Raw genomic sequence first — 27,908 nt, 5'->3', positions numbered from 1 at the left:
CCTTTTTTTTCCCCTCATCAGCCTCGCTGGAAGCAAATCAGTCCCAAATAAATCAACACAACAAAGTCAACGTCAGCAAGCAGATGGGTTGCCTGTAATCTATTCTGTGATTGGATTTCTGTCCTGAAGAAAATCCCCAAACATACACACACACACACACACACACACACAAACATACATGCACACACACCCATATTAACACGCACACACCCACACAAACACATGCGCATACACACACACACACACCACATTAAGAGATGTACACATTGTCAAATCCAGTTGTTGTCACACCACATTGTGCGATCAGACACCAATCACTACAAATGGCTTTGAATAAGTCCGCTAGTGACAATACAATCACAAAACCAGATAAAAATGTCATTCTGAAAATTGGCCTGTTATTATTTCAATGTAAGCATTTTAGCTTGCCGTCATCCTGGAATTAAGTTGGCCAATTAGTTTCGTTTCTTTTTATTCTATACTTTTGATATCTACAAAGGAGGGGATTTTAAAATAATCAGGGAGTAAATTAGCTCAGTCGGCATGTATTCTTCCACGGTGTTGTGCCTTGGGACGCCCTGAACAATATCGCCTGACCAATCAGAACGACGCAAACAACAGGCCACGCTCAGAGGTCTGACAGGTTTCTTGTTGGTTGAATTCAATTTTTAGGATGGTTTTAAGTTTTTGTCTCGTTCAAATGGTAATTATGGTTAAACGATTGTGATTATTTCCACTGTGTAAGGTGACGGTTATCATGAATGACTCGTGATGACATCGCGTTGATGACATCAGAATCAGAATCATCTTTATTTGCCGAGTATGTCCAAAAAACACACAAGGAATTTGTCTCCGGTAATTGGAGCCGCTCTAGTGCGATAACAGACAGTCACTAGACAGAGAACACTTTGGAGACATAAAGACATTGAGAAAAACAGTCACTGAGCAATAAAGGGTTGCTAGTTATCTGGTCATGCCGGTACATTTATTTTTTATATTTTTTTTTTTTGTCGCATTACACGAATAACGGAGCGTTTTGGACCGTTTATTATTTTTAGTCGTTGTCTTTATTTCTATTGCGCAAGATGGCATTTATCATTAATAACTGGCAATGAACGACTGCGTAGCAATATTTGTCTGACACGTTTACAGTAAATTGTGATGTGACCGAGGCTGCCATGAAGTTTTTTGACTGTGAATTATTCCTTGGTGTTCTATTTATTTCTCTTGTCCGGCCGGGGCTGCAATTATCATGAATAATTGGCAAGGAACAATTGCACTACAGTAATTCTAAGACAATGCTGCTGTTACTACTACTGCCACTTTTTGTCATTCTGTTTCTTTCTGTGCAAGACGGACAGTAGATTATTTCTGGCAACCTACATCTTTCTAATGTGTAAGGTTGTAGGTATTGAGAATAACTGCAGAAATTGTAGGACATACCTACTACTACTGCAATGACTTTTTGACCTTTTCATTCTGTTTATTTGTAATGTGCAAGGTATTGATTATCATGTATTATAGGACACATACATTGCACATGTAGGTGTACAATACAAAATGTGAGCTGGATTTCCACTTTTAACATGACCCAACATAACCTTCCCTTCCTCCTCTCCATCAGAATCTCTTCCAAGCATCCCAGCTGCGCTCGAGGGCCTAACGGCGGACGCTCCGGCCAACCAAGCCACGACAGCCCAACACGTGCAGCTGTAAACACAACATGCACGCAGGGAAGAGTCGGAGGGCCAAGGGCGAGATAACCCTCCCCCCCGGGGGGTTTCGAGCGACCATTGGTGCAAGCACGCTGACGACTCATCAGTCAGCGGGACACAAAAAGTGGACTCAGCAACTTGGGCTGGAGACTGACGCGAGGCTCGATGGGCTTTGACACGGGCGGGAACTCACTGAGGGGTTTGAGGATGCTATTGCCGGCCTCGTCGTTGTTCTCATTGTCGGACCGGTCGGACGCATTTTCCGCCGTACGCTCCTTCCTGTCCTTGTGGCCGGGCTTTTGGCGACGGTGGCGCCGCCGACGCCGGTAGCTCTTGGGCACCCGCACGCCGATGTAAACGGTGTGGTGACCTGAAGGCAGAGAGGAAAAACAAGGTTAAACACGTAACTTCGCGTAGGAGATTGTGAAATGTCAAGGAAATTGACATTTGAAACGTTGCAAATCGACTTGGAAAAGTGGACAAAAATGTCACTCACAAATATAACCTTGTCGTGAGTTCACATTCTCACATGGCTCATAAGTGATCAAAGTGGGTCAACTTATAGTGATTTATAGAAGGTTTTTATTTTTATTTGGGATAAAGTTGTAAAATTACGTGGGAAAAAAGGAGCAATATTGAGTGGAATAAGTTTTTATTCTTACAATAATAAACTTGTCACATCAGGAGAATAAAGTTGTAATTTTGTGAGAGTAAAATAGTTATGGTACGAGAAAAACGTAGTATCAAGGGGAAGTTGTAATTTTATAAGAATAGTTTTATTATCATGGAATAAAAGTTGTGATTTTGTGGGGATTGCATTCTAATTTATACCTTTTATTTTTCTTACGGAAAAAGTTGTGATTTTACGAGAATTGGATTATAATTTTAGAAGAATAAATATCAAATATTTTGAGGAAAGGTTTGTAATATTGGCGGCACGGTGGACGACTGGTTAGAGTGTCAGCCTCACAGTTCTGAGGACCCGGGTTCAATCCCCGGCCCCGCCTGTGTGGAGTTTGCATGTTCTCCCCGTGCCTGCGTGGGTTTTCTCCGGGCACTCCGGTTTCCTCCCACATCCCAAAAACATGCATGAATTGGAGACTCTAAATTGCCCGTAGGCATGACTGTGAGTGCGAATGGTTGTTTGTTCCTATGTGCCCTGCGATTGGCTGGCAACCAGTTCAGGGTGTACCCCGCCTCCTGCCCGATGACAGCTGGGATAGGCTCCAGCACGCCCGCGACCCTAGTGAGGAGAAGCGGCTCAGAAAATGGATGGATGGATGGGTTTGTAATATTAGGAGATTTAGAATTTATGAGAATAAATTTGTATTACAAGGAAATGGTTGTCATTTTACGTGTATATACATACTGTGTTATGAAATAGATTTACAATAATACAAGAAATTAGACAATTTTACAAGAATAAAGAAGTACATTTTACAAGAATAAAGTTTTAGTATTAATCGTAATTTTACGAAGATTACCTTGTAATTTCATAAGAATACATCTGTGATATTATAAGGAAAATGTTTGTAATATTAGTACTTTTACATTTTATTTTACAAGGGTAAAATTATAATTTTACAAGAATAACGTTTTAGTAACGGAAAACATTTTTTGCAATTTTTGGATATGTATTATAATTACAAAATTGGCTCAAAGTTACAAGAATAAAGTCATTTCACAAGAATGAAGTTTTAATATTACAGAAAAAGTTGGAATTTTACAATTATTTTGTCATTTTAAAAGAATACATTTGTAATACTATGAAGAAAAGTTTTTATTTTATTTTATGACATTAAATTGGTAATATTACAAGAACATTGACACAATTTTATGAGGATAGAGATGTCAATTTACAAAAATATGTTTAATATTACAGGGGGGAAAAAAGTTGTGATATTTTTTAGAATTATATTGTAATTTGACAAGAATATATATTTGTAATAATGAGGAAAATGTAATATTAGGGGGAATTTTTTTATTTATGATAATGAAATGTTGCAATATTAAGTGGAAAAAAGTTGTAACATTATGAAAAAAGTTTATTTTTAGAAGAATACATTTGTAATATTACAAGAATAAATGTATAATATTATGAGAAAAGTGATATTAAGTAGAACAATTCTTAATTTTACAAGAATAAATGTGTAATTTTACAAGAAAAACATTGTAATAATATGTGGAAAAAATTGTCATTTTATAAAAATAAAGTCGTTACATTAGGAAAAAGTATCATTTTTATGGGAATAAAGTTGTAATATTACAAGAAAAGCATTCATAATACTCATTTTACAATAAATTTATATTGCACAAAATTGTGTTATATTATGAGAAAAAGGTTTTGTTATACGAGTATATATTAGTAATATTCCAAGAAAACAAGTAGAATAATTTTACAAGAATAAAGTTGTAATATTACAAGGGAAAAAAGTCCTACTTTTATCAGAATAAAGCAGTAATATTTTTATTTTTAAAAAATTGTAAATTTAGGAAAATACATTTCTTATTACAAAAAGATCTTCAGGATTTTATAAGAAAAACAAGGTGGTAATATTACGGGAAGAAAATTCTAATTTTCTGAGAGTGTACAAGAAAATAATCCTAATTCTGTAATATTACGAGAAAAAGTTGTCAATACTAAATGTAAAAAGATTTAAGATAATAAAGTTGGAATTTTACAGAAATAAAGTCCCAATATAATAAGAGCGCAGTTCTTTTTAGTGAATGAAGTCCTACTAGCACAGAAAAATAAGTATAGCTATAGTTAATTGTTTCACACAAATGCCAAAAATGGAAATGGAGTAAAACATGGTCCAAAAATAACTTCGACCGGCCCTTGAGCGGAGTTGAGTGAGGAATATTCTCACGTGGCTCCCCACTGATGCGAGGGAGACGAGTGTGGGCTCATCGAGGTTACAGTGCACTGTGAGTGCAAATATTTGGACTGAAAAAGAAGTAGCACGTAATAGTGAAGCTGGGCTAAATAGTGGCTTGGCGCGCCGGCACCGAAGCGGTCGCGGTCGTGGACAGCACGGCCAGTTTTTATGGACGTCGCGTTCATGCTCATTAAAGCACAAAGAACAAAACTGTTTGCTCATAGCACGCCACTTAAGTGGATTTTAATGCCAACGTGCCAGCCCATAATATTTACTACAAATGGAACAGACATGTCGACACCATTCATTCTTGGCATATACATTTTGTACAGAGAACAACCCCAGTCCTGGCTAACCCTAACCCACTTGAGTGCATTTTAATGCCAACCTGACAACCCATAATATTTACTACAAATGGAACAGACAGGAATTCATTTATACTTGGCGCTGTTTGACGGTATACTGTATATTTTGTACTGCGAGCAACCCTAACAAACCCTTGCCACATTTTAAGCATGGCGACCCTGACAGTCACATAAAACCTATCCAATCCCCAACCCTACAATAAACCGCTAACCTAAACCTAACTTGAGCATGGCTCCAAACCCTAACTCCTAACCCTACCCTAACCACAATCAAAAACACAAGCATAACTCCTAACCCTAGCACCTAACCAGTGATTAAATAGAATTCAATAAAAATGTAACAATCTAATATTTTTTTAAATATATGTATTTTTCTATGAGCGGGATAAATATTATATAGTGAAAAATGACAAGTGTTTTTTCGTTCATCTGTGTTGTCTGGTTTGTGACGTGTTTCCGGTCTGGGACGCACTAATCTTTAGCCATGGACTCTCGTTAAAAGCTCCTCTTCAATACAAGAGATAGGAGCATTTGGGGACTGCTATTCCAGCACCCCGCGCTGAATGGGCTCTATGCACGCGGGACTTCCACGTTCGGTGTTCACTGGCATGTGAAGTTCTGGTCGGGAGGCAAACAGACGCATAGTGACAACAATGGCAGAGTCAAGCTCGTCAAAGTTCACTCGCTGTCTGCTGGAATTACTGACAAAAAAGTGCCATGAACAACCCAACTCTGTGACAACATCTGAGTGCATCGAATAGGAGCGATGGTGGCAGAGTCATTTCAGAGTGGAAATATTAAGAGATTTTGATGCAGTTGTACAGAGAAAACAGCATGAAGGAGAAAATAGAGGATTTGGTCATTCGTGCTGTGTCCTAGTGTCCCCAGTTCTGGGACACAAGACAGTTGATTTAGAGTGAGGTAAAAAAGAAACTGCCTTATTTTAGCTGCTCTTCTCCTCCCGCTTCCTCCTTTTCAGAAGTAAAATCTTCAGTTGAAACAGTGATAAATACTGTGGCCTCCTGTACATCCAAACTAGCGGGAAAAGGCACCAGGCTGTTTCCCGTTCATTTGCTTCACAACCCTGACATCAACCTCTAACTTAGCCCTAACCCTAACTGAAGACCAAATTTGAAGATTTTCATCAGCCAACGATAAAAACCTACAGTACATCTAATTGACTTGTAACATGGCCAAGTCAACTGGAAATGACCAAAACAAAAGTCGATTGAGCTACAACCCTTCAGAATATAAACGAATAAACAAAAGGCTCTACATGAGATCTCTTTCAAATGTGGCCTTTTGGAGCCACGTGCTCCACCAGGAAGTGTCGGACTCCCACCCCCTCCAAAAAAAAACAAAAAAACAATGGTGGTTTCTTTGCAAACAATGACATTCATTATTCACTCCCAGAACAATGCATTGTGTTTCAGAGCTCTTCGCCTAAACACGACAACATCCATCCATCATCCATCCATTTTCTCTGTCGCTTATCCTCATTAGGGTGCCAGGTGATCTGGAGCCTCTCCCAGCCGAAGAGGCGGGGCACGCCCTGGACTCGTCGCCAGCCAATCACAGGGCACATATAGACTAGCAACCATTCATACTCAACTTCATACCTAAGGACAATTTAGAGTCATTCATGAAGAACACATTTCCAGTTTTCTAGTACGCTTTTCATAACTTTTATTTTTTTGCTTTCTAGCAGAAGCCTGAAGGTTTTGTGGTAATACTGACTGACTTTTAGCTCAAAAGGAAGTGCATTCCATATTTTGGGGTAATGGGCAGTAAGAGTCGATTAGTTTTTAATCTCATGTGAGGACTATGTGGCCCTTGAGCACAAAAGCTTGCCCACCCCATGTAAAGCTGGAATGTTTCTGAGGTTTCAAGGCTATATTTCAGCGTCGTCTAATAAAAGTGCTTGGTAGTCAGGGCCCAAAGGAGAAAAAGCCAGCATGGCCCGCACGCTGCTGACCGTGAGGCTTTGGGTTCAACAAGGATGGCACCTCGTTCTTGTTTATGGGACAACAGCAGATCAATGGAAGTCCCACCTGCATACTGTACACCCCCTCCTTTCTAAACAACGTTGATTACTGTATGACACACCCAAAAATACACTGCTGACTTAGCACAACTCCAAACTGGCAAATCTGCATAGAACTATTGTCATGTCGCTTTATCTTAATTTCCATTGACTTGATAGAACGCTGAGCCAGAGCCAGTGCTGACCAGGTTTTTGTGAACAAAGGAATTTCATTTGGATCTGATTGGTGTCATGTGATTGAGTCCAACTGTGATGCTTGACAAGAAGAAAGAGCCTGAGTGAAGAAATAGACTCGGCTATGTTAGCTTCTTGCTAAGTCGATGCAAAGTTGTTGTTGTTTTTTTTTTATTCCTAGGTTTCTATTTCCTGTTTTTATCTTCCTTCTTGTTGACTTGACAGATCTTTCAGCCAGTAATCACCACCTTTTTGCGAACAAAGGATTTTGATTTGGATCTAACTGGTGTTGCACAATTGAGTCCATCTGTAAACATTTGACAAGACGAAAGCGCAATTAGTGGCTTTGTTACCTTGTCGCTTTAATCACCATAAAGTTTTTATTTTGGTAGGTTTCTCTTAAAGGTACAGGTAACCCAAGGTGCGGTGCATTTTCAGAACATTTTGTTCAGATAGATAACTTTTTTCTCTCTCTAATGTATCTTTATTTTACTTGTCATCAAAAACTGCCTTTTGTAGTGTACTGAATAATATAACTTATTTCACGTTAACTGTTATTTTAGCACAACCCTTTCAAATGGTAAACTGCCAATTTTTCCTTGACTAACTGTACACATAACAATACGGAAGTATAAAACATGTATACCAAATTAAAACATACGAAAGTGTAAACAAAAAACACTTCTTGTATAACAGTTGGATTAAGCGTGGGGTGCAGCGCTTGATCCAAATGTTACACTTGTATAGTCTATAAATGTTGGGAATTAAAACGTCGCTGAAATGTGTATGTTGGTCGAGCGTTTTCATTAAGCAAGATTTGATTTGGATCTGACTGGTGTTTTGTAATAGAGTCCATCCATTTGTGATGTTTGACAATAAGAAAGAGCCCTGAGTGAAGACATAGACTAGCCGAGATTAGCTTGTCGCGCTTTTCATTTGTGATTAAGGTCAAGCAAGACCAAATATGATTGAGCTCCATGGGAAAATTTTCTTTTGAAATTCAACGCGGCTATTTGCACAGATTGATGAGCAATAAAAGCCACCGCGAAGGAGGCAAAGGAGTAAGTCAGGGCGTCGGAAAGTAAGATTTGCACCATGCCACAGAAGCTTTGTGCGACTACTTCCTCTTCTTTCTCTCATTTGGAGAGCTGAATGAAGCCCAAGCGCTGGCCCTGGCAGGGAGGTTTGTTTAATGCACTGGATTTCTGAGCGAAGGCAACGGTGAGCGCCCGTCGCCCGCGGCAACCGGCAGCGGGACCAGGCCCTGGGCCATCGGGAACGATACTGGCAAAAAGCCACCGAACACAGAGTGCATGGTAATTATGCAGGCAACACTGTAAATATTGTGCTTGTTTAATAGACAATGGGAAAAAAATCATTACATTTTCTTTGATGGATGTTGTTGTTTTCAATTATAACGTTCAGATTCATAAAATGTTATTTAGCCTTGAGGGGCAAATAAAGTTTAAGAACGACCTGACAAATGTTTTAAAAGTATAAAACATACAAGTGGACAAAGTGTAATTTTCTTATTGTCTCTTTAACATCAGTTTAACCATTTTTAAATCTTAATCTCTGAATATGCTTTGAATATTTGTCACTTTATTGTAAAAACATTTTTTTTTTTTAAACACAGACCTTCATCTTCTTTATTTTATTACATTTTTATTTTATTTGTATTTTATTTGGCATTTTATGGTTTTATTAGATTTTATTATGAACTTCATATGTACCTGTTAGAATGCAAGAATATTCATGCATTTAATTGTATTTATTTTTATTCATCTCCTTTAAAATGATTTAAATGTGCATTTGAAAATATATGAAAGGTGTCATTTTACATCTTTTACCATACATATTTTGTATTTATTATTAATTCATTCATTCATTTTCCATACCGCTTATCCTCACTAGGCTCGTGGGTGTGCTGGAGCCTATCCCAGCAGACTCTGGGCGAGAGGCGGGGTACACACTGGAGTGGTTGCAGGCCAATCACAGGGCACATATAAACAAATATATAAACATGTAAACCACACGGGTGAGGCCGGATTTAAACCCGGGTCCTCAGAACTGTGAGGCAGATTTGCTAACCAGTCGCACACCATCCCGCTTTATAGATTATTATTATTATTATTATCATTGAGGTAGTAGTAGTAGTAATAGTAGTAGTAGTAGCAGTTCTAATTTAAATATTTAATATTTTATTAATTTGTTTTCACTTACTTTATACATTTAAATAATTATTGTATTTTTCATTAATTATTTATTTATTTTTAAAACTTTTTTTTGCTTATAACATTTTCTTTTGCAGTTTTTTACATCTCCCTTAAGACAATCTGCATGTCCTTTTAACTGTTTTGTATTGCTCTCTTGGCATGTTTCACTGCCAACTTACACTTTATCATACTGCACTTTGAAATGCAATTTTTAAAATAATTTCATTCTTCTCGTTTAACGTGATTGTCATATTTTTAGCTGAATTTTATTGCTGTGGTAGCACAACTCTGTGTTTTTTCACCCTTTACTGTAAAGCACCTTTTATAGCAATTAGCTGAACTTGAACTGTATCTTCTTCACAGCTACAAGACATGCTCTCATTATCCCCATTGGGCATATTTTATAAAAGAACATCAAATTTTAAGTTTAAATTCCAAGCAAAGGTCAGAGCTGCGCTGTTTATCTTTAACTTCCAGATTCTGTGACACATCGCTCCAATATTCCGTGGGTGGAAATTCCAGTTAATCAAGGGTCTGATGAGATAAAATAGGCCTCTGAAGCTGCTCTGCCAAGGTTCATCACGTCAGAAATGTCACGCTGCCTCTTTTTTTTCCCTTGTATCAGTCAAACTTTAGATCTACTCTGAGCTCAGTGGAGATCATTTTTCCAGCAGAGGATCCTCACACATTCACAGGAAGCGTGAGTGGGTTCAAGCTAAGGTGACAGCTGACAAAACTAGTGAGAATCCAGCATGGAACGTGTGGTGAGAGCCATCTGCGCGACTATACGTGTCAACTCTTTTTTAACTTAATTTTCTTGGTTATTTTCCATACAAGCAAAACTAAAGTATACTGTATGTGCGTTGTCTTAACACTAAACTCTTAATGCTAATTGCATATTTTGTAGCTCATGTGAGGCTTCAAAATGGACATGCTAGTCTCCCTGAAGATGGTCAGATTTGTCTCAAATCTTAATAGTGATGAAAAACGTGTTTCGTTTTTTTTAAATGCAAAAAAGTCATAAAAATCCAATATGGGCCATGCTCTCCCGTTTGTGCCTGTTTTTGTTTTTTTTAAACGCGCCTCGTTTGCGTGCCCTCAAGGTGCGCTGATTCTCCCACAATGACTTCTGTCACACCCCCATGAATACCCGGCTCGTTTGCACGTAACAGCTTGAGACGCGTGATTCATTGAAGTCTGAGGGAGGGTACAGTACCCGGAACGTAGAGTTTTCCTGAGACATGCCACTGAAATTCACTTGAAAACATCCATTAATTTTCCGTACCGCTTATCCTCACTAGGGTCGCGGACGTGCTGGAGCCTATCCCAGCTGACTCTGGGTGAGAGGCCGGGTACACCCTGAACTGGTCGCCAGCCAATTGCAGGGCACATATAAACAAACAACCATTCTCACTCACATTCACGCCTACGGCCAATTTAGCGTCTTCAATTAATCTACCATGCATGTTTTTGGGATCTGGGAGGAAACCGGAGCACCGGGAGGAAACCCACACAGGCACGGGGAGAACATGCAAACTCCACACAGGCGAGGCCGAATTTGAAGCCGTGTCCTCAGAAATGAGAGGCGGATGTGCTAACCAGTCGGTCACCGTCCCGCCTCTGAAAAACATGTCACACTCCAAATGTGAAATCAACCTCCATAGGGAATACAGAAGCTAATCATCGCCGCATTGCTGATGACGTGCCTACCCCTCCATTCATAAGCAATCCCGTGCTCATAACTAAATGCATCGGTGCCTGTGATATTAGTGTGTCAGTAAACGAGCGGGAGGAGCTCATGTGGTTAACCGGTTGAGTGCATCAGTAGGAGTGCGCACCACAGGCTCACCTCAACGCATGGCACTCACCGCCCTCCCAGGACAACGGGAGGATGTCGCAAATAATTACTGTACTGTATATTTAATAAAATATATTCCAATCACAAACACAAAACATAATAAAATTGTGAACATCCCTTGAAATGGCGATTGACAATCCTTTGACGTACTTGTGCTGCTGTTTGGTATTTGTGTGGCCATCCTGTTGTCATACAGATTTACGTATCTATTAAACAACTTTTAAGTGAATGTTGGTTGTAAAAAACAGAGAAAGAAGAGGAAAAAGGAAAAAAACTGTGACGGTGGCAGTTTGAATACGTAGGATAGCTTTCCGGGAGTCTCGTTCACGTAGTATGGCGTATATTGTAACTGCCCCCAAACTTCAAGTGCAATATGATGTTTCACCTTCACGGGGTGCTCTACTTACTACAGCATCCAGAGTACAGAGAAAGAAAGGTACTTATAAATAGCCAGAAGATTGCGCGCACATCCAGATTTGACAGAGAACGCCCACATTCCAGGGTTGCTCCACCCAGAGTGCATAGCTGGCACGAGGATGCCTAAAGTGAATGGCATACTTAAGTTGAGAGGAGAATCTGTGCAGCCAGAGAAGCTCCCCACCTTTTCTGACTTAAGCACATGTGAGAATATGCCCCTATGTGTGGCCGCACATATCGCACTCACCAGTTGCTGCCACTGTATACAGTGGATGAGTTCCATAATTTGTACCGTGACTGCGTTTGTGAGCCAATATTTTGGCAAACTGAAGCAGTTTTTCTTATTGAAATGAATGGAAATTAAGAATTATTCCGTGCACTTTTTCTATTTTATGTTATAATAGGTGTTAGAAAGTCGAACGTAAGATATAGCTCCTTTTTGGCCAAGTCTAGTGAGTTTATATTTTTGTGCAGATACAGATAAAGGTGTCGATCAATTGATTATTTTTATAGTTTCACCACAAGTTCAAAGTTATTTTCATAAAGATGACATTTTGATTTCAGTGGCTGTATTGGATACCACTAAATATTCCAGGTGTACCTAATGAAGTGGCATGCTAGTGTATTTAAATGGAAAAAGATGTGCCATCTGTTAGTCCTACAGCTTAGCTTAGTTTAGTTTAATCATTGGAGAGTATTTTTTTGAGTCACTGATGGTGTAGTGGTACACTTGCCTGACTTTGGTGCGAAGTGATAGTGTGAATGTGAGTGCGAATGCTTGTCCTTGTCTATATGTGCCCTCCGACTGACTGGCGACCAGTTCAGGGTGTAGTCCGTCTTTCGCCTGAAGTCAGCTGGGATAGGCTCCAGTGCCCCGTGACCCATAACCAGGACAAGTGGTGTTGTAAATGGATGGATGGAGTATTGTTTTGGATAGATAGATAGATAGATAGATAGATAGATAGATAGATAGATAGATAGATAGATAGATAGATAGATAGATAGATAGATAGATAGATAGATAGATAGATAGATAGATAGATAGATAGATAGATAGATAGATAGATAGATAGATAGATAGATAGATAGATAGATAGATAGATAGATAGATAGATAGATAGATAGATAGATAGATAGATAGATAGATAGATAGATAGATAGATAGATAGATAGATAGATAGATAGATAGATAGATAGATAGATAGATAGATAGATAGATAGATAGATAGATAGATAGATAGATAGATAGATAGATAGATAGATAGATAGATAGATAGATAGATAGATAGATAGATAGATAGATAGATAGATAGATAGATAGATAGATAGATAGATAGATAGATAGATAGATAGATAGATAGATAGATAGATAGATAGATAGATAGATAGATAGATAGATAGATAGATAGATAGATAGATAGATAGATAGATAGATAGATAGATAGATAGATAGATAGATAGATAGATAGATAGATAGATAGATAGATAGATAGATAGATAGATAGATAGATAGATAGATAGATAGATAGATAGATAGATAGATAGATAGATAGATAGATAGATAGATAGATAGATAGATAGATAGATAGATAGATAGATAGATAGATAGATAGATAGATAGATAGATAGATAGATAGATAGATAGATAGATAGATAGATAGATAGATAGATAGATAGATAGATAGATAGATAGATAGATAGATAGATAGATAGATAGATAGATAGATAGATAGATAGATAGATAGATAGATAGATAGATAGATAGATAGATAGATAGATAGATAGATAGATAGATAGATAGATAGATAGATAGATAGATAGATAGATAGATAGATAGATAGATAGATAGATAGATAGATAGATAGATAGATAGATAGATAGATAGATAGATAGATAGATAGATAGATAGATAGATAGATAGATAGATAGATAGATAGATAGATAGATAGATAGATAGATAGATAGATAGATAGATAGATAGATAGATAGATAGATAGATAGATAGATGACCGGATTTCAAATCCTGGCCCCGCCTGTGTGGAGTTTGCATGTTCTCCCCGTGCCTGCGTGGGTTTTCCCCGGGCAATCTGGTTTTCTCCCACATCCCAAAAACATGCGTGGTAGGTTGATTGAAGACTCTAAATTGCCCATAGGTGTGAATGTGTGCGTGAATGGTTGTTTGCTTGTATGTGCCCTGTGATTGGGTGCCGACCAGTTCAGGGTGTACCCCACCTCTCGCCCGAAGATAGCTGGGATAGACTCCACCACGCCCGTGACCCTTGTGAGGATAAAGCGGTACAGAAAATGGATGGATATATATATAGATATATATATATATATATATATATATACAGATGCATCTCAATAAATTGGAATGTCCTGGAAAGTTTTATTTATTTCAGTAGCTCAGTTCAAAAAATGAAACTCAATAATAAAACAATACCTTTTGTCTATTTTTTTTTTTTTGTAAATCTGAAAGGCCACCGTACAAACAAAGATTAAAGAGATCAAATATGAAGGTATAGGATGCTTGGAAGGTCACTGTGCACTTATATTTTTATGTTTTTCAATATAGAACACATTAGGGTATAGTGGATATAAAAAGTCTACACACCCTTGTTCAAATGCCAGGTTTTGTGCTATAAAAAAATGAGACCAAGATCAATCACTTCAAAACTTTTTCCACCATGAATGTGACCTATAACCTCTACAATTCAATTAAAAAAAAATATATATATATATATATATATATATATATATATATATATATATATATATATATACGTGAGGGGAAGTAAAAATAAACGACATACCATTTGGTCGCACAAGTGTGGATGTGGCTGTGTTTACAATAATACTAATCACATCAAAATTGTGTTCAATGGGAGTCAGCACACCCCACAATTTAAAATTAAGATGTTCTAGTAGTCTTTTCCTGACATTGTTTTGCTTTTGAGCAGAAGCCTTAAGGTTTGGTGTCAACTCAGCATGTTATTTTGAATTGTTCATAATTCCCTCCACCTTGATTAAGGTGGTTCTAGCTAAAGAAAAAATATAGAGCCCAAGCACACAGTGACTTTCCAGATACCAACCCAAGATTCTTTTCAATCATTGTTTGTAAGATGTCCATTGGTGTTTTGAAATATAAGATATTGATTGATATTATAAGTATTGTAGAGAGTGTGTTTCGCAATGTTTTGTGGATTAGCGAGGTAAACACATGGCAGCCCACATTTTAAACAAGGAGGGCGGGTGAATAAAAGGGGTGTTGAACGTACCTTCCACTTCCTCCTGGTCGCAGATGTGCTTGACGAGGGACGCACCGCGGTCCAGCACGGCCTCGTCCTCCATCCTGTAGTAGTAAAAGAGGAAGAAAGACTGCTCACACCTCTCCTCCAGCGACAGCGTGGAGCCATAGCGTCTGGGCTCGTTCACAAGCAGCAGGTTGGGACTGGGACTTTGGGTCAGTCGGGTGCTGCTGGTGGCGCTCATGTCGCCCACCCCCACCCACCAACGCCCCCAAGTCAGGGGGCCTAAAAAACCCAAAGGTGAAGAATGTGTGCCGCCCTAGTACGAGCCGGTGCGCCACGGGTTGTGTAGTGGAGTTAATCTGGTGGGTGGGAGGTGAAGGCAAGGACAGGAAGTATCTGCTAATTGGGTTAGCTCACACCTTAATGTAAACAAACAGCGGACACTTCAACTCATCACAATAACTGTACTACATTATTACAGTGAACCCCCGGGATAGTATTTGAATGTATTTATGTGTTTTTACGGGGAAAAGTTACAATATTATTTGCCGGGCAATAGAGACAAACAACCATTCCCACTCACATTCTCACCTATGGACAATTTTGAGTCTTAAATGAACCTAACATGTATGTTTTTGGAATACAACATACTGTACATTCAGCGCACTAGTAGAACGACTGGCACACACTAGTAGAACCTACCACTATGCAATTTAACCTTACTAGTAAACTACTTTGCTGCACTAGTAACACTATTAGGCATATGTCATGCACTAGTAGCACCAAAATGCCCACTAGTAGTTTTGCTTCACTCGTAACATGCGTAAACGTCACACAGTAGTGGAAGAAAACCTTACTCATAAGACACAGTCATTCTCCTTGTGCGCCCGATACGTTCCGCTAGAGCGCTGAATTGTCTTACTCATGAAAACAAAGGGCATACTAGTACATGGAACTTACAGACCCTGTGAAGTGATTTCAGGGATTTGCCTCTAAATACATTAGACATGTTTGAAGATAACTGCGGAAAACGTGCAAGACTGAGAACTGTGTAGTACTGAATACTGGAGATGTAGGGGACATTGAACTTTATTTTCACCATTTCAGTTTCACTGATTTTTCTGGGTCATGGCTAAAACGGCACCCAGTCGTCCAGTATGAGTCGCCCTGCCTCCCTTATATGAGAACGTGAGCGCATTTGCTCGCATAAGCATTTATTACGTGCAATTTCAAATTGCTTCGTTATAAATATTAATAGGCCCATTCGTGCCACTTCAGCCTGCAGTGAGCTACCTTGCTATGCTTACACCTCAAAAATTAATCTTCCCTGGATGCCATAATTTACAGAATAGCTCGGTGTTGTTATTTAAATTCCCATACGAGAAGGTAACGCCGTAGACGAGTCCGCCGCCCGTCTGCTAGCCGAGAGGAGCCAGCTGGTGGATACCACTTCTTGTCACGCCGTGAAAAGCCCCATAATGACCCAGCGGGATATATTCCAGCTACCGCAAGCTTTAAGCAGATGTATTTTCGAGGCTCCAACATGTAGGGATGTGTAGGCATAGGAAAGATGCTCGATGAAGTGGCATCCATTTTTCAGCAGGGATTAGTTTCACACATTCAGCTTACATCTCCGCAGCATTTGAAAGCAGAGAGAACAGTTAGATTTTTCACTTTGAAGCTTCCTTTTGTGTCCTTTTGTTTTTTTTAACCATGCAAATTTGGCAGGGTTGTTAACAGCACTCTTCTCTGATGTGTCAAATTCAGAAATGTATCTTCACTTTACATAGACTTTAAGTTGGATAGCAAGGATATCGACAAGATGCTAGAAACGGCTTTTGATACGACACAAAAATGACTTTTCTTTCACGCACACTATCTCTCAAATGGAGATTTTCAAGATTAAATAGGCAAGACTTGTCCAATCATGCAATTCAAGTCTAAGTCAAGTTGAGTCTCACACAGTTTTAGCCAAGCAAGTCTCAAGTCCTAAAATTGTCCACTTAAGTCCGACTGCAGTCAAGTCATGTGACCCCCACTTCTGGTAAAAAAATTAAATTAAATAAAATAAAAAATCATCAAAACAGAGCAGTCGCTAACTAGTAAAACACACACACATACTATAAAGCGTCTCCATATGGTTGGTAATGCCCACATTCCTCCTCCTCTTCCTCTTCCTCTTCCTCGCCCCTCCTCCAAAGCACAAACAAGTGGGGCATCACATGTCTGTCTACTCATCCGCCCTTACTGGATTACGCCGGCTTTGCTTAAATGACAACGGAGCCGTAATACCCACGACGACAAGCACGCCACTTGGTTAATTAATGGCGAAATGAAAAAAAGGGTGTGAGTCAGCGGGATTAATGCTCATCAATGCCCATTCTTCGACGTTTAACACACATCAGTAGAGGCCCACAGGAAATTAATAAAAATAAATGATTGTGCCGGACCAGGACTGTGGGTCTTCATGTTTGACTTGTTTTAAATATCCTTTGTAGATATTCAACTGGATATTTACCATGAGTAAAACATGAAGACTTACTTATAAATCAATAATTCTCAAGATGGATGTCCTGTAGGTCTTAATGTGGATGTTACATGCAGTATGTTCTTAAGGCAGATGTCTTAACATGGTTGTTGCATGTGTCCCCATGGTGGATATCCATCCATCCATTTTCTGAGCCGCTTCTCCTCACTAGGGTCGCGGGCATGCTGGAGACCATCCCAGCCACCATTGGGCAGGAGCCGGGGCACACCCTGAACTGGTTGCCAGCCAATCGCAGAACAAACAACCATTCACACCTACGGGCAATTTATAGTCTCCAATTAATGCATGTTTTTGGGATGTGGGAGGAAACCGGAGTGCCAGGAGAAAAGCCACGCAGGCACGGGGAGAACATGCAAACTCCACACAGGCGGGACCAGGGATTGAACCCCGGTCCTCAGAACTGTGAGGCTGACGCTCTAACCAGTCGTCCACCGTGCCGCGGTGGATATCCTATGGGTCTTAAAGTAGTTGTCTTAAGACTATTGCGAAAAGTCACTGATGGTGTAGTGGTAAACTCGCCTGACTTTGGTGCAGGCAGTGTGGTTTCAGTTCCCACTCAGTGACGGTGTGAATGTGAGTGCGAATGGTTGTCCGTGTCTATATGTGCCCTGCGACTGATTCGCGACCAGTTCAGGCTGTCGTCCGCCTTTCGCCCGAAGTCAGCTGGGATAGGCTCCAGCGTCCCGCGACCCTAACCAGGATGAGCGGTGTTGAAAATGGATGGATGGATATTGCGAAAAAATTACAGTTGGCGGGAATGGCGGCTCTTCACTGCACACCAAACGATTGAGCACTGCACATCTACCGACACGCTGCAACAGAAAAACTAGAAGCTCCACATACAGTATACTGTACTGTATTATTTTTTTATTGACTTACAAAAACCAGTCAGAATTGTCAAGGAAAAAGTGGTTGGGCAGAATGAAGAGAAAACAGAGAATAATAAAGGAGAGTGTGGATGTTTTGAGAGGCTGTTAGCAACGATCGATTGCCTCATTCACTGACTGCACTCATTCATTTTGGCAACAGAGACTCTCCACGCTTTGCTTTCTAGCCACAGGTACATACCGTACATACATAAGATGCCTGGTCTCGGCATAATGGATGTCCCATAAATCTACTTATAGTGGACATCAGCTCCTAATCTACATATAGTGGATGTGTTGGTTTCACCCTCACTGAACATTCCAGCTCTCGTGGCATCGCTCTACTCCTAATCTACACATTGTGGATTTCCCAAGTGTAGTCATAGTGGCCAGCCCAGGTTGTTGTTACCATCATTGCCATCTGTTGATCAAATTGGGGTACAAAAACATCAACCTGTGCTCAAACTGAACTCATTGAGTCCACACAGGCAATAAAACATTAGATGTTCTATTATAATGCATTTTTACATAATTCTCTACTGGAAGCGGATTAGGCTAGTTTCAATGTTAATATGCTACTGAAACAATAAGGTGGATGGGCCTCTTTTTCCCCCAATTCCACTATAATCTTTTCATTACATAGAGGTACAATCGCTTTACATGACCTCAACAAACATAAAAAAACTTTGCTGTGGGCCAATTGAAAGCTCTGATATGATGTGACGTACCGTCACATGAATCTGACATCCCTTTAGGAAAAAATCATATTGCTATGTGAATAATGTCCTTGAATATTTGCAAGAACAAAATGTGTATTTTTGCAAGAATCTAGATAGGCTCCAGCACGCCCGCGACCCTTGTGAGGATAAGCGGTACATAAAATGGATGGATGGATATAGTCCTATTTTTTAAGAACAGCCATAATATTCCCAAAATAAAGTTGGATATTTTGAAATACACTTTTGTATTTTAACAACTTTCTTACCTTGTTAAACCTTGAATTTAATATAATGAAATGAACCCTTCATCTTAAATCTGTTTATTAAAAATATGACTATTTCCATAAATGTATGACTTTTCACACCGACAGAGTACATCTTGTTCTTGTATAGATTACGGTTTCTTGGGAGAGGAAAAAGCAACTTTATTCTCACAACACTACAACTTTTTTCTTTAAGAAATATGAAATTGTTATCATAACATGATTTATTTAAAAAAAATGGACAACCTTTTCATCCTTATGTCATCTAGGGGTACACATGGTACTTATGTTTATTAGTGTTATGAGTATTAGTATTATGAGAGTCCACGTAGAAAAAACTGACTTATGAGTGCCCCAATTTTTTTTTTTATTATTATGAGCATTTTTAGTGGCACGTTGGCCGACTGGTTAGAGCGTCAGCCTCACAGTTCTGAGGACCCGGGTTCAATCCCCGGCCCCGCCTGTGTGGAGTTTGCATGTTTTCCCCGTGCCTGCGTGGGTTTTCTCCGGGCACTCCGGTTTCCTCCCACATCCCAAAAACATGCATTAATTGGAGACTCTAAATTATCCGTAGGCATGACTGTGAGTGCGAATGGTTGTTTGTTTGTATGTGCCCTGCGATTGGCTGGCAACCAGTTCAGGGTGTACCCCGCCTCCTGCCCGATGACAGCTGGGATAGGCTCCAGCACGCCCGCGACCCTAGTGAGGAGAAGCGGCTCAGAAAATGGATGGATGGATGGATGAGCATTTTTGTGCTTTGTGTTTCCAGCCGTCAAAGTTACGAGCAAGCTTGAGTTAAGTGAAAAAAAAGACACCCTCGTATGTGGGCAAGGGCAGCCGCAGTCGCCGAACACACAAACACACAAATACAAAATAAGAACATTCGCAAGGAGCTGCTGTAGGCCACAACTCACGCCTGGAAGCTCACACCGAGACTAACCAACTACAGCTCCTGACATCACTCACTTGGCCCTTAAAGGCACACGTCCAACACACAAATACAAGAGTACATACAGTAATTACACTTGATTAACACAAGGTTATTTCTTTAAATTCTCTGGAACGGATAAATGGGTTTCCAATTCATTTAGAAAGGAGAAATTGATTTGAGGTACAAGTAAATTGAGTTATGAGCTTGGTCACAGAACGAATTATAATTGTAAGTCAAGGTACTACTATATATGACGGATATAAGCAGATCATGTTCGTTTTGCTTTCGATACGCTATTAAAACAATAACGGTGGATGGGATCTTTTTTCCCCCAAGATTCCGCTGTAATCTCTTTACGTGATCACATACAATCTCATTATGTCCTCTACAAGCTCTGTGGCATGATGTCAAAAAAAAAAAACGGGGGAAAATACAATAAATCAACCAGAGGTTTATCCATCCATCCAGCCATCCATTTTCCATCCCGCAAGGGTCACAGGCGTGCTGGCACTTATCTTAGCTGACTCTTGGCAAAAGTCGAGGTATACCCTGAACTGGTCGCCAGCCAGTCGCAGTGCACATTATAGACAAACAATCATTCACACACACATGCAAATCTATGGCCAATTTAGAGTGGTCAATTAACCTACCATGCATGTTTTGGGAATGTGGGAGGCAACTGGAGTACCCGGAGAAAACCCACGCAGGCACAGGTAGTACATACAAACTCCACATAGGCGAGGCCGGAATTGGACCCCGGTCCTCAGAACTGTGAGGCAGACGTGCTAACCAGTCGTCCACTGTTCCACAACCAGAGGTTTAATAATGTCAAAAATGATCCGATGGAAATGACGTGCTGTTTTAAAATTGCAGACTTGAGTGAGCAGCTGCACAGGAAATAACTCTTGTGAAATACATTCCAGCGGAATAATATAAGTGTTTACAGATTTTCCGTGGCTCTACGCTATAAAGGGGTGTATTGACGATCAATAAGCCAGACCGGGGGTGTTACTTTGCACTCTGGGCTCGCTATCTGTCACCTTTCCGAGATAGTCTATCTATTAGGCCTCTCAGGGCTCATGTAAAGTCATTTAGTCTGCATGGTGTGTCCTCTGTAGCCAAGCGAGCCTTGGAAACATCAACAGGCCCTTGGGGCGTCTTACACTATGCGATGTCTGCAAGACATTGTGTAAGAATATGAGTCGCTTGTATCCTGCACACCACTCCATATGTGTGCGTATGTACATAATGTGTGTGTGCGTGTGTGTGTGTGTTTACATGAAGTTCACCAGAAGGATTGCTGGTGTGTTGTGGTTGTCTTGATGATAACCCACAGATATTTGAAGCACGGTAGCTGAATTTACCACATCAGGTGGATCACCTCTCCACTCAGACCTGATGCGAGCAGACTGTAACGTGCACCTTTATCCGAATCTGCTGGTCTAAGATTTCGCCTTCGAAGTTGTGCCAAATGTCAGAGTTTGACCTGTGTCAATGACTCATAATAATCTATCCATCCGCTTATCCTAACTAGGGTCGCGGGCATGCTAGAGCCTATCCCAGCCATCTTCGGGCGAGAGGCGGGGTACACCCTGAACTGGTTGCCAGCCAAACGCGGTGCACATATAAAAACAAACATTCACACTCACATTCACACCTACGGGCAATTTAGAGTCTTCAATTAACCTACCATGCATGTTTTTGGGATGTGGGAGGAAACCAGAGTACCCGGAGAAAACCAATGCAGGCACGGGGATAATATGCAAACTCCACACAGGCGAGGGCAGATTTGAACCCAGGTTCCCAGAACTGTGAGGCGGATGTGCCAACCAGTCGGCTACCATGCCGCCCCTCATAATAATTACTAAATTGAAAAAAATAGTGGATAGTTTTGTTGTTTTTACATTTTAACAGTGGTTTTATGATGCCGACAGTTTGACTCTGCAAATATTTTTTTTCCATTTACATTATTTCCTATGGGAAATAGTGGTTAACTGTTTTGTTTTTATAAAGAACCACAGTGGTGAACTTATTTTTATACATGTACGGCTGTTATGCTACATAGTGGTGTGTTACGTTGCGATGTGTTACTTTGTGGAGTGTTATGTTGTGTAGCGCTGTACTACGTTACAATATGCAGTTTTACATTGAGTTGGTTTATCTAACTCTACATTGCATTACGTAACATGACATTATTCTGTGTCACGTTGCTTTATGTTGCATTACGTTACATTGTTAAGTTACGTTATGTAGAGTTGCTTTACTTTTTATGTTATGTTGCGTTGTTATGTTACATTACGTTACGTTATTTTGATTTACAGTACATTAAGTCATTTTACATTATGTCGAGTAATGTTTGCTGTGTTACATTACGTTGAGTTATGTGATGCTATTGTCACTTAATGTTGTGATGGGTCACGTAGTATTATTTATCGCATTCCCTAACGTTGGACTATGTCACGTTCCAGTGCACTCCGTTGCGCTGTGCTATAATATGCTGCGCTACGTTATAATACGCAGCTTTACATTGAGTTGCGCTAGTGCTATAATATGCTGCGCTACGATATGTTACGTTGTGTTCTGTTGTGTTACATTATGTTGCATTACGTTACGTCGAGTCATGCTATTTTGAGTTACACTACGCTACTGCGTTATGTTGAATTACATTATGCTATGTTATGCTACGTCACGTCACTGATGGTGTAGTGGTACACTCGCCTGACTTTGGTGCGGGTTCAGTTCCCACTCAGTGACGGTGTGAATGTGAGTGTGAACGGTTGTCCGTGTCTATATGTGCCCTGCGACTGACTGGCGACCAGTTCAGGGTGTAGTCCGCCTTTCGCCCGTAGTCAGCTGGGATAGGCTCCAGCGCCCCGCGACCCTAACAAGGATAAACGGTGTTGAAAATGGAAATGCTATGTCACATTATGTAACGTTACACGATGTAACATTATGTAATGTTACACTACGTAGTGTCACGTCACGTATTGTTACGTTATGTTGCCTTACACTGCATTACGTTACATTTCAGCGTGCTAGATTGCGCTGTGCTACCTTGTGCACAACTGCCTTACAATACAACCCTTTACACTGAGTTGCAATAATGTTACAATACGTTGCATTACCTTACATTATGTTGTGTTATTATGCATTACGTTGTATTGTGTTATGTTATGTCGCATTATGTTATGTTGCATTACGTCGCGTTATGCTGCATTATTTTGTATTTCGTTGCTTTACAATGTTACTTGGACTGCGTTACTTTTCCAAGCAGTACGTCGTTACTTGTTAGAAAATTTATAGTAGAGCAAAGCAAAGAACATTTATTTATATAAAATATAGTCGAGTGTGAAGCGGCTGGGCTGAGAATCAGCACCTCCAAATCTGAGACCATGGTCCTCAGTCGGAAAAGGGTAGTGTGTCCTCTCCAGGTCGGGGATAAGATCCTGCCCCAAGTGAGGGAAGAATGGAACGGGAGATCAACAGGCGGATCGGTGCAGCGTCTGCAGTGATGCGGACTTTGTATCGGTCCGTTGTGGTAAAGAAGGAGCTAATCCGAAAGGCGAAGCTCTCGATTTACCGGTCGATCTCAGAGTAGAGTCGCTACTCCTCAACATCGAGAGGAGCTAGATGAGGTGGCTGGGGCATCTGATTTGGATGCCTCCCGGACGACGGAGGAGACCCCGGGGATGACCCAGGACATGCTGGTGATTGTCTTTTCTCTGGCCTGGGAACGCCTCGGGATCCCCCCCAGAAGAGGTGGATGAAGTGGCTGGGGAGAGGTAAGTCTGGGCGTCCCTGCTATAGCTACTGCCCCCGCGACCCGACCTCGGATAAGCGGTAGAAAATGGATGGATGGATGGATGAAAATATATTATAATATAGGCGGCACGGTGGACTACTGGTTAGAGCATCTGCCTCACAGTTCTGAGGACCGGGGTTCAAATCCCGGCCCCGCCTGTGTGGAGTTTGCATGTTCTCCCCGTGCCTGCGTGGCTTTTCTCCGGGCACTCCAGTTTCCTCCCACATCCCAAAAACATGCATGCTAGGTTGATTGAAGACTCTCAATTGCCCTTTGGTGTGAATCTGAGTGCGAATGGTTGTTTGTTTATTTGTGCCCTGCGATTGGCTAGCAACCAGTTCAGGGCGTACCCCGCCTCCTGCCCGAAGATAGCTGGGATAGGCTCCAGCACGCCCGCGACCCTTGTGAGCATAAGCGGCTCACAAAATGGATGGATGGATATTATAATATAAAAACTGCTTATTAACATTTAAAACAAAGAGAAAAATAAATATATAATTAAAACAGCTGAGTGTAAGAAATATCATTTAAAAGTGGAAATGCTCTAAAAAGGATTAGAAAAAAGAGGAGTTTTTAACCTGGATTTAATAACATTCACACTTGGGGCTGACTTGGCATCTGTTGGCAACTTACTCCATTTGTGTGCAGCATAACAGCTAAATGCTGCTTCACCATGTTTGCTTTGGACTCTGTGCTGCACTATCTGACCTGAGTCTGTAGATCTCAGAGCCTCACTGGGTTTATATTCCATTAGCATTTCTTTCATGTATTCAGGGCCTAAACCATTTAGTGATTTATAGACCAGTAGTAGAACATCTATTCTAAAGCTGACTGGGAGCCAGTGTAGAGACTTTAGAATTGGAGTAATATGTTCTGACCTCTTTGTTCTAGTCAGAACCTGAGCTGCAGCATTCTGAATGAGCTGCAACCGTTTAATGCTCTTTTGGGGGAGTCCAGTCAGAAGACCATTACAATACTCAAGTCTACTACTAAAAGCATGGATGAGCTTCTCCTGGTCTGCTTGGCACATGCAAGCCTTCACTCTGGATATGTTCTTCAGCTGGTAGAAGGCAGTTTTAGTAATAGATTTGATATGACTGTTGAAAGTCAGATCGGAATCTATCTCTACACCAAGGTTCTGGACTTGGTCTTTGTTTTTTAAAGACAGTAACTCCAGTTATTTACTAAAAGCAATCCTCTTTTATTTATTGCCAAAAACAATTATCTCGGTTTTGCTGTGGTTTAATTGAAGAAAGTTTTCGCTCATCCAGTTGTTTTTCTGTTTTAGATGGTGACACAACACCTCAGTTGAACTGTAGCCATCTGGAGACACTGCTAGATATAAGTGTGTATCATCTGCATAGCTATGATAGGCAACATTACGGTTCTGAAGGGTTTGACACAAGGGTAGCATAAGCAGGCTGACCAGGAGGGGTCCAAGAAATGACCCTTGAGGGACCCCCATAGGTCATTGCCATTCGGTGAGATTGAACACTAGACTGTTTTGTTGTTTTTACATGTTGCTATTTTTAACACTTATTTGAGTAGTCATTAATACTTTGTGCTTTATCGTTTTTCCTCGTTAGTATTAACATTACTATTACTTCCTACAAGGAACAAAAACCTGCGTGCCTGTGATTGTTTCAAGCACAAATTTACCCTGGCAAAGCAATTACACGGCTGCAATTTGTATTGATGTTAATCTTTAACGCGCTTGGTTACACTTCAAATGACCTCCATGGGACCTGCTCACCTTACAATACAGTTTCAATCATTCAACATTTCTCCCCATCCCGGAGCATTCATCCCTCATTTACTGCATGTGATGGTCCGCACTGATTGCACCACAATGTTCCCAAGATTCTCAGGGCTCACTTACTTCTTGCTCATTTCGTCAGCCGGTGAGTGACAGACGTCCTTTCAATGGTCAATGTGCTGAACGGTGCCCGGGCTGTTGTTAGACACAGCGACACACACACACACACAAAAACACACACACCGTAGGTGTTACAGCTTCCTCTTAGGCACACGAGTGATCTGAGGTGAACATTGTGCACTATGGCATAAACATTGGGTACACTTGCATTATCTGATGAGACCCTAATAATGCTCACTTTGTACTAGTTTGCAATGAGGGCTGTTCTTACCGTAACCATTTGGCTTCCTTATTAAGCTACGTGAGAGGGGGTAAAATATTAGAAACAGCTCTAGGTAAGATGTCAATATTTTCATAATAAAAATGACAGATAAAAACTATTTTTTCTCTTCTTTTTATTCTATCAGATTTTTTTATTACTTTTGAATTTAAAAAACAATTTCAAAGGGGTTTCTAGTAGCAGAAATATAAAGAAAAATCATTTATAAATATTTTTAAATGTACAAAAATGATAAGATAAAAAAAATCATTTTTTTCTTCTCTTCTTTATTCTTAATTTATCATTTTTCAGTTCACAAAAAAAATCAATGAAAAAAAAGAATGATTCTACTAGCTGCACTTCGTCACAAAAATACAGACAAAAACAAATAATTTTAAGCCAAAAACTGTATATTTGTTCTCTTTCTTTAGTTAATTAGATTTTGTAATTATTTTTTAATTTGCAAAACAAATTTAAAAAGTGATTCTACTAGCAAAATACAAAAAAAAAAAAAATGTAATATTTTAAATGCACAAAAATCTTAAGATAAAAATTGAATTTGTTTCTTCATTTCTTTATCCTTAATTTATTCATGTGTTTTTAATGTGATAAAATGTGCTTTTTAATGTGCAAAAAAACCTAGGGAAAAAAATATAATTCTAGGAGCTGCAGTTGGTAACAAAAATACAGAAATAAAATATACAAATAATATTAAGCTAACTGTGTTTGTTCTCTTTTATTTTATTAAATGTTGTAATTACTTTTGAATTAGCAAAAATATATATATATATATTGTAGCAACAAAAATACAGACAAATATATTTTTGGACGACAATGTTCTTATAAAAACTATTTTTGTTGTTTTATATTTTTTAATAAAATGTTGTTGTTGTTTTTGCATTTGGAAAAACAAAATCTAAGATAAAAGGAATGATTCTAGCAACTGCACTGGGTCAGACTGACCCATGAAACAAACTCACATAACACTAACATGTTAACTCACTTAACATTAACATGTACACAACCATTAAAAGCATATTTTAAAAGTGTCTAAAAATGAGATGAGTGAATGATAACACGACCACTCAATTGTGCGTCAATGACTTACAGCAGGGAGTTGATCTTTGCCTCCTTCTCTCCCCGTGAGCATGTGTGTGTCTCTCCGTCTCAGTCCCACCGTGGCCGTGCAGGTGAGCAAGTGATCTTCGGAAAGGAGCACCGCTCCAGTTTGTAAGTGACGGTCGGTCGGCTGCCGGTCCAGGCCACTCCTCCTCTTCCTACTCCTACTCCTCCTGCAGGAGGGGACAACGATGAATAGGAGGAGGTACACACATGCACATGCACATCATCATCATGTGCTCCAGTAGCCCCCTAACACAAAGCGATGTACAGACCTCGTTAATAATAAAATAAAACTGCAATTGACTGGGAACCAGTCCATGGTGTAGCCCATCTTTTGGCCATGCTTGTTTTAGGAACGTGGGAGGAAACTGGAATACCCCGATAAAAGCCAAGCAGGTACAGGGAGAACATACTTACTCCACACAGGTAGGCCAGGGCCCGGATTTGAACCCACAACCTTTGAACTGTGAGGTAGATGTGCTAACCAGTAACTCTAATGACTATTGAGTACAAGTGCTTCAAAAAATGGGAACTACAATACAATTAACGACGGTACTAAAATTTGTATATTTTTATTGTCAATTTTGATACATTTATTCAATA

General features: G+C 39.9%; 1 protein-coding gene across 5 annotated transcripts in view; it reads right to left on the bottom strand.

Moving 5' to 3' along the window:
* slc4a4a (solute carrier family 4 member 4a) overlaps positions 1-27,466 on the bottom strand; it is an 82,115-nt gene extending 54,649 nt beyond the window's left edge. The window contains exons 1-4 of one of the 5 annotated variants that reach the window (XM_061767060.1): positions 27,292-27,466; positions 25,928-25,999; positions 14,947-15,020; positions 1,909-2,085 (exon numbers count right to left, since the gene is read on the bottom strand). In XM_061767060.1, coding sequence (XP_061623044.1) covers positions 1,909-2,085; positions 14,947-15,020; positions 25,928-25,938 — 262 coding nt within the window. In that variant the 5' untranslated portion in view covers positions 25,939-25,999; positions 27,292-27,466. The remainder of the gene's footprint in view (positions 1-1,908; positions 2,086-14,946; positions 15,021-25,927; positions 26,000-27,291) is intronic. The other 4 variants (XM_061767064.1, XM_061767061.1, XM_061767062.1 and 1 more) reach the window with 4 other exon arrangements.
* Positions 27,467-27,908: the final 442 nt, after the last annotated feature.

This window comes from Phyllopteryx taeniolatus, chromosome 3 (genome assembly GCF_024500385.1).
Source record: "Phyllopteryx taeniolatus isolate TA_2022b chromosome 3, UOR_Ptae_1.2, whole genome shotgun sequence".
NCBI lineage: Eukaryota > Metazoa > Chordata > Actinopteri > Syngnathiformes > Syngnathidae > Phyllopteryx > Phyllopteryx taeniolatus.
The sequence above is the reverse complement of the archived record's forward strand: the minus strand, read 5'-3'. Positions and strand labels throughout refer to the sequence as shown.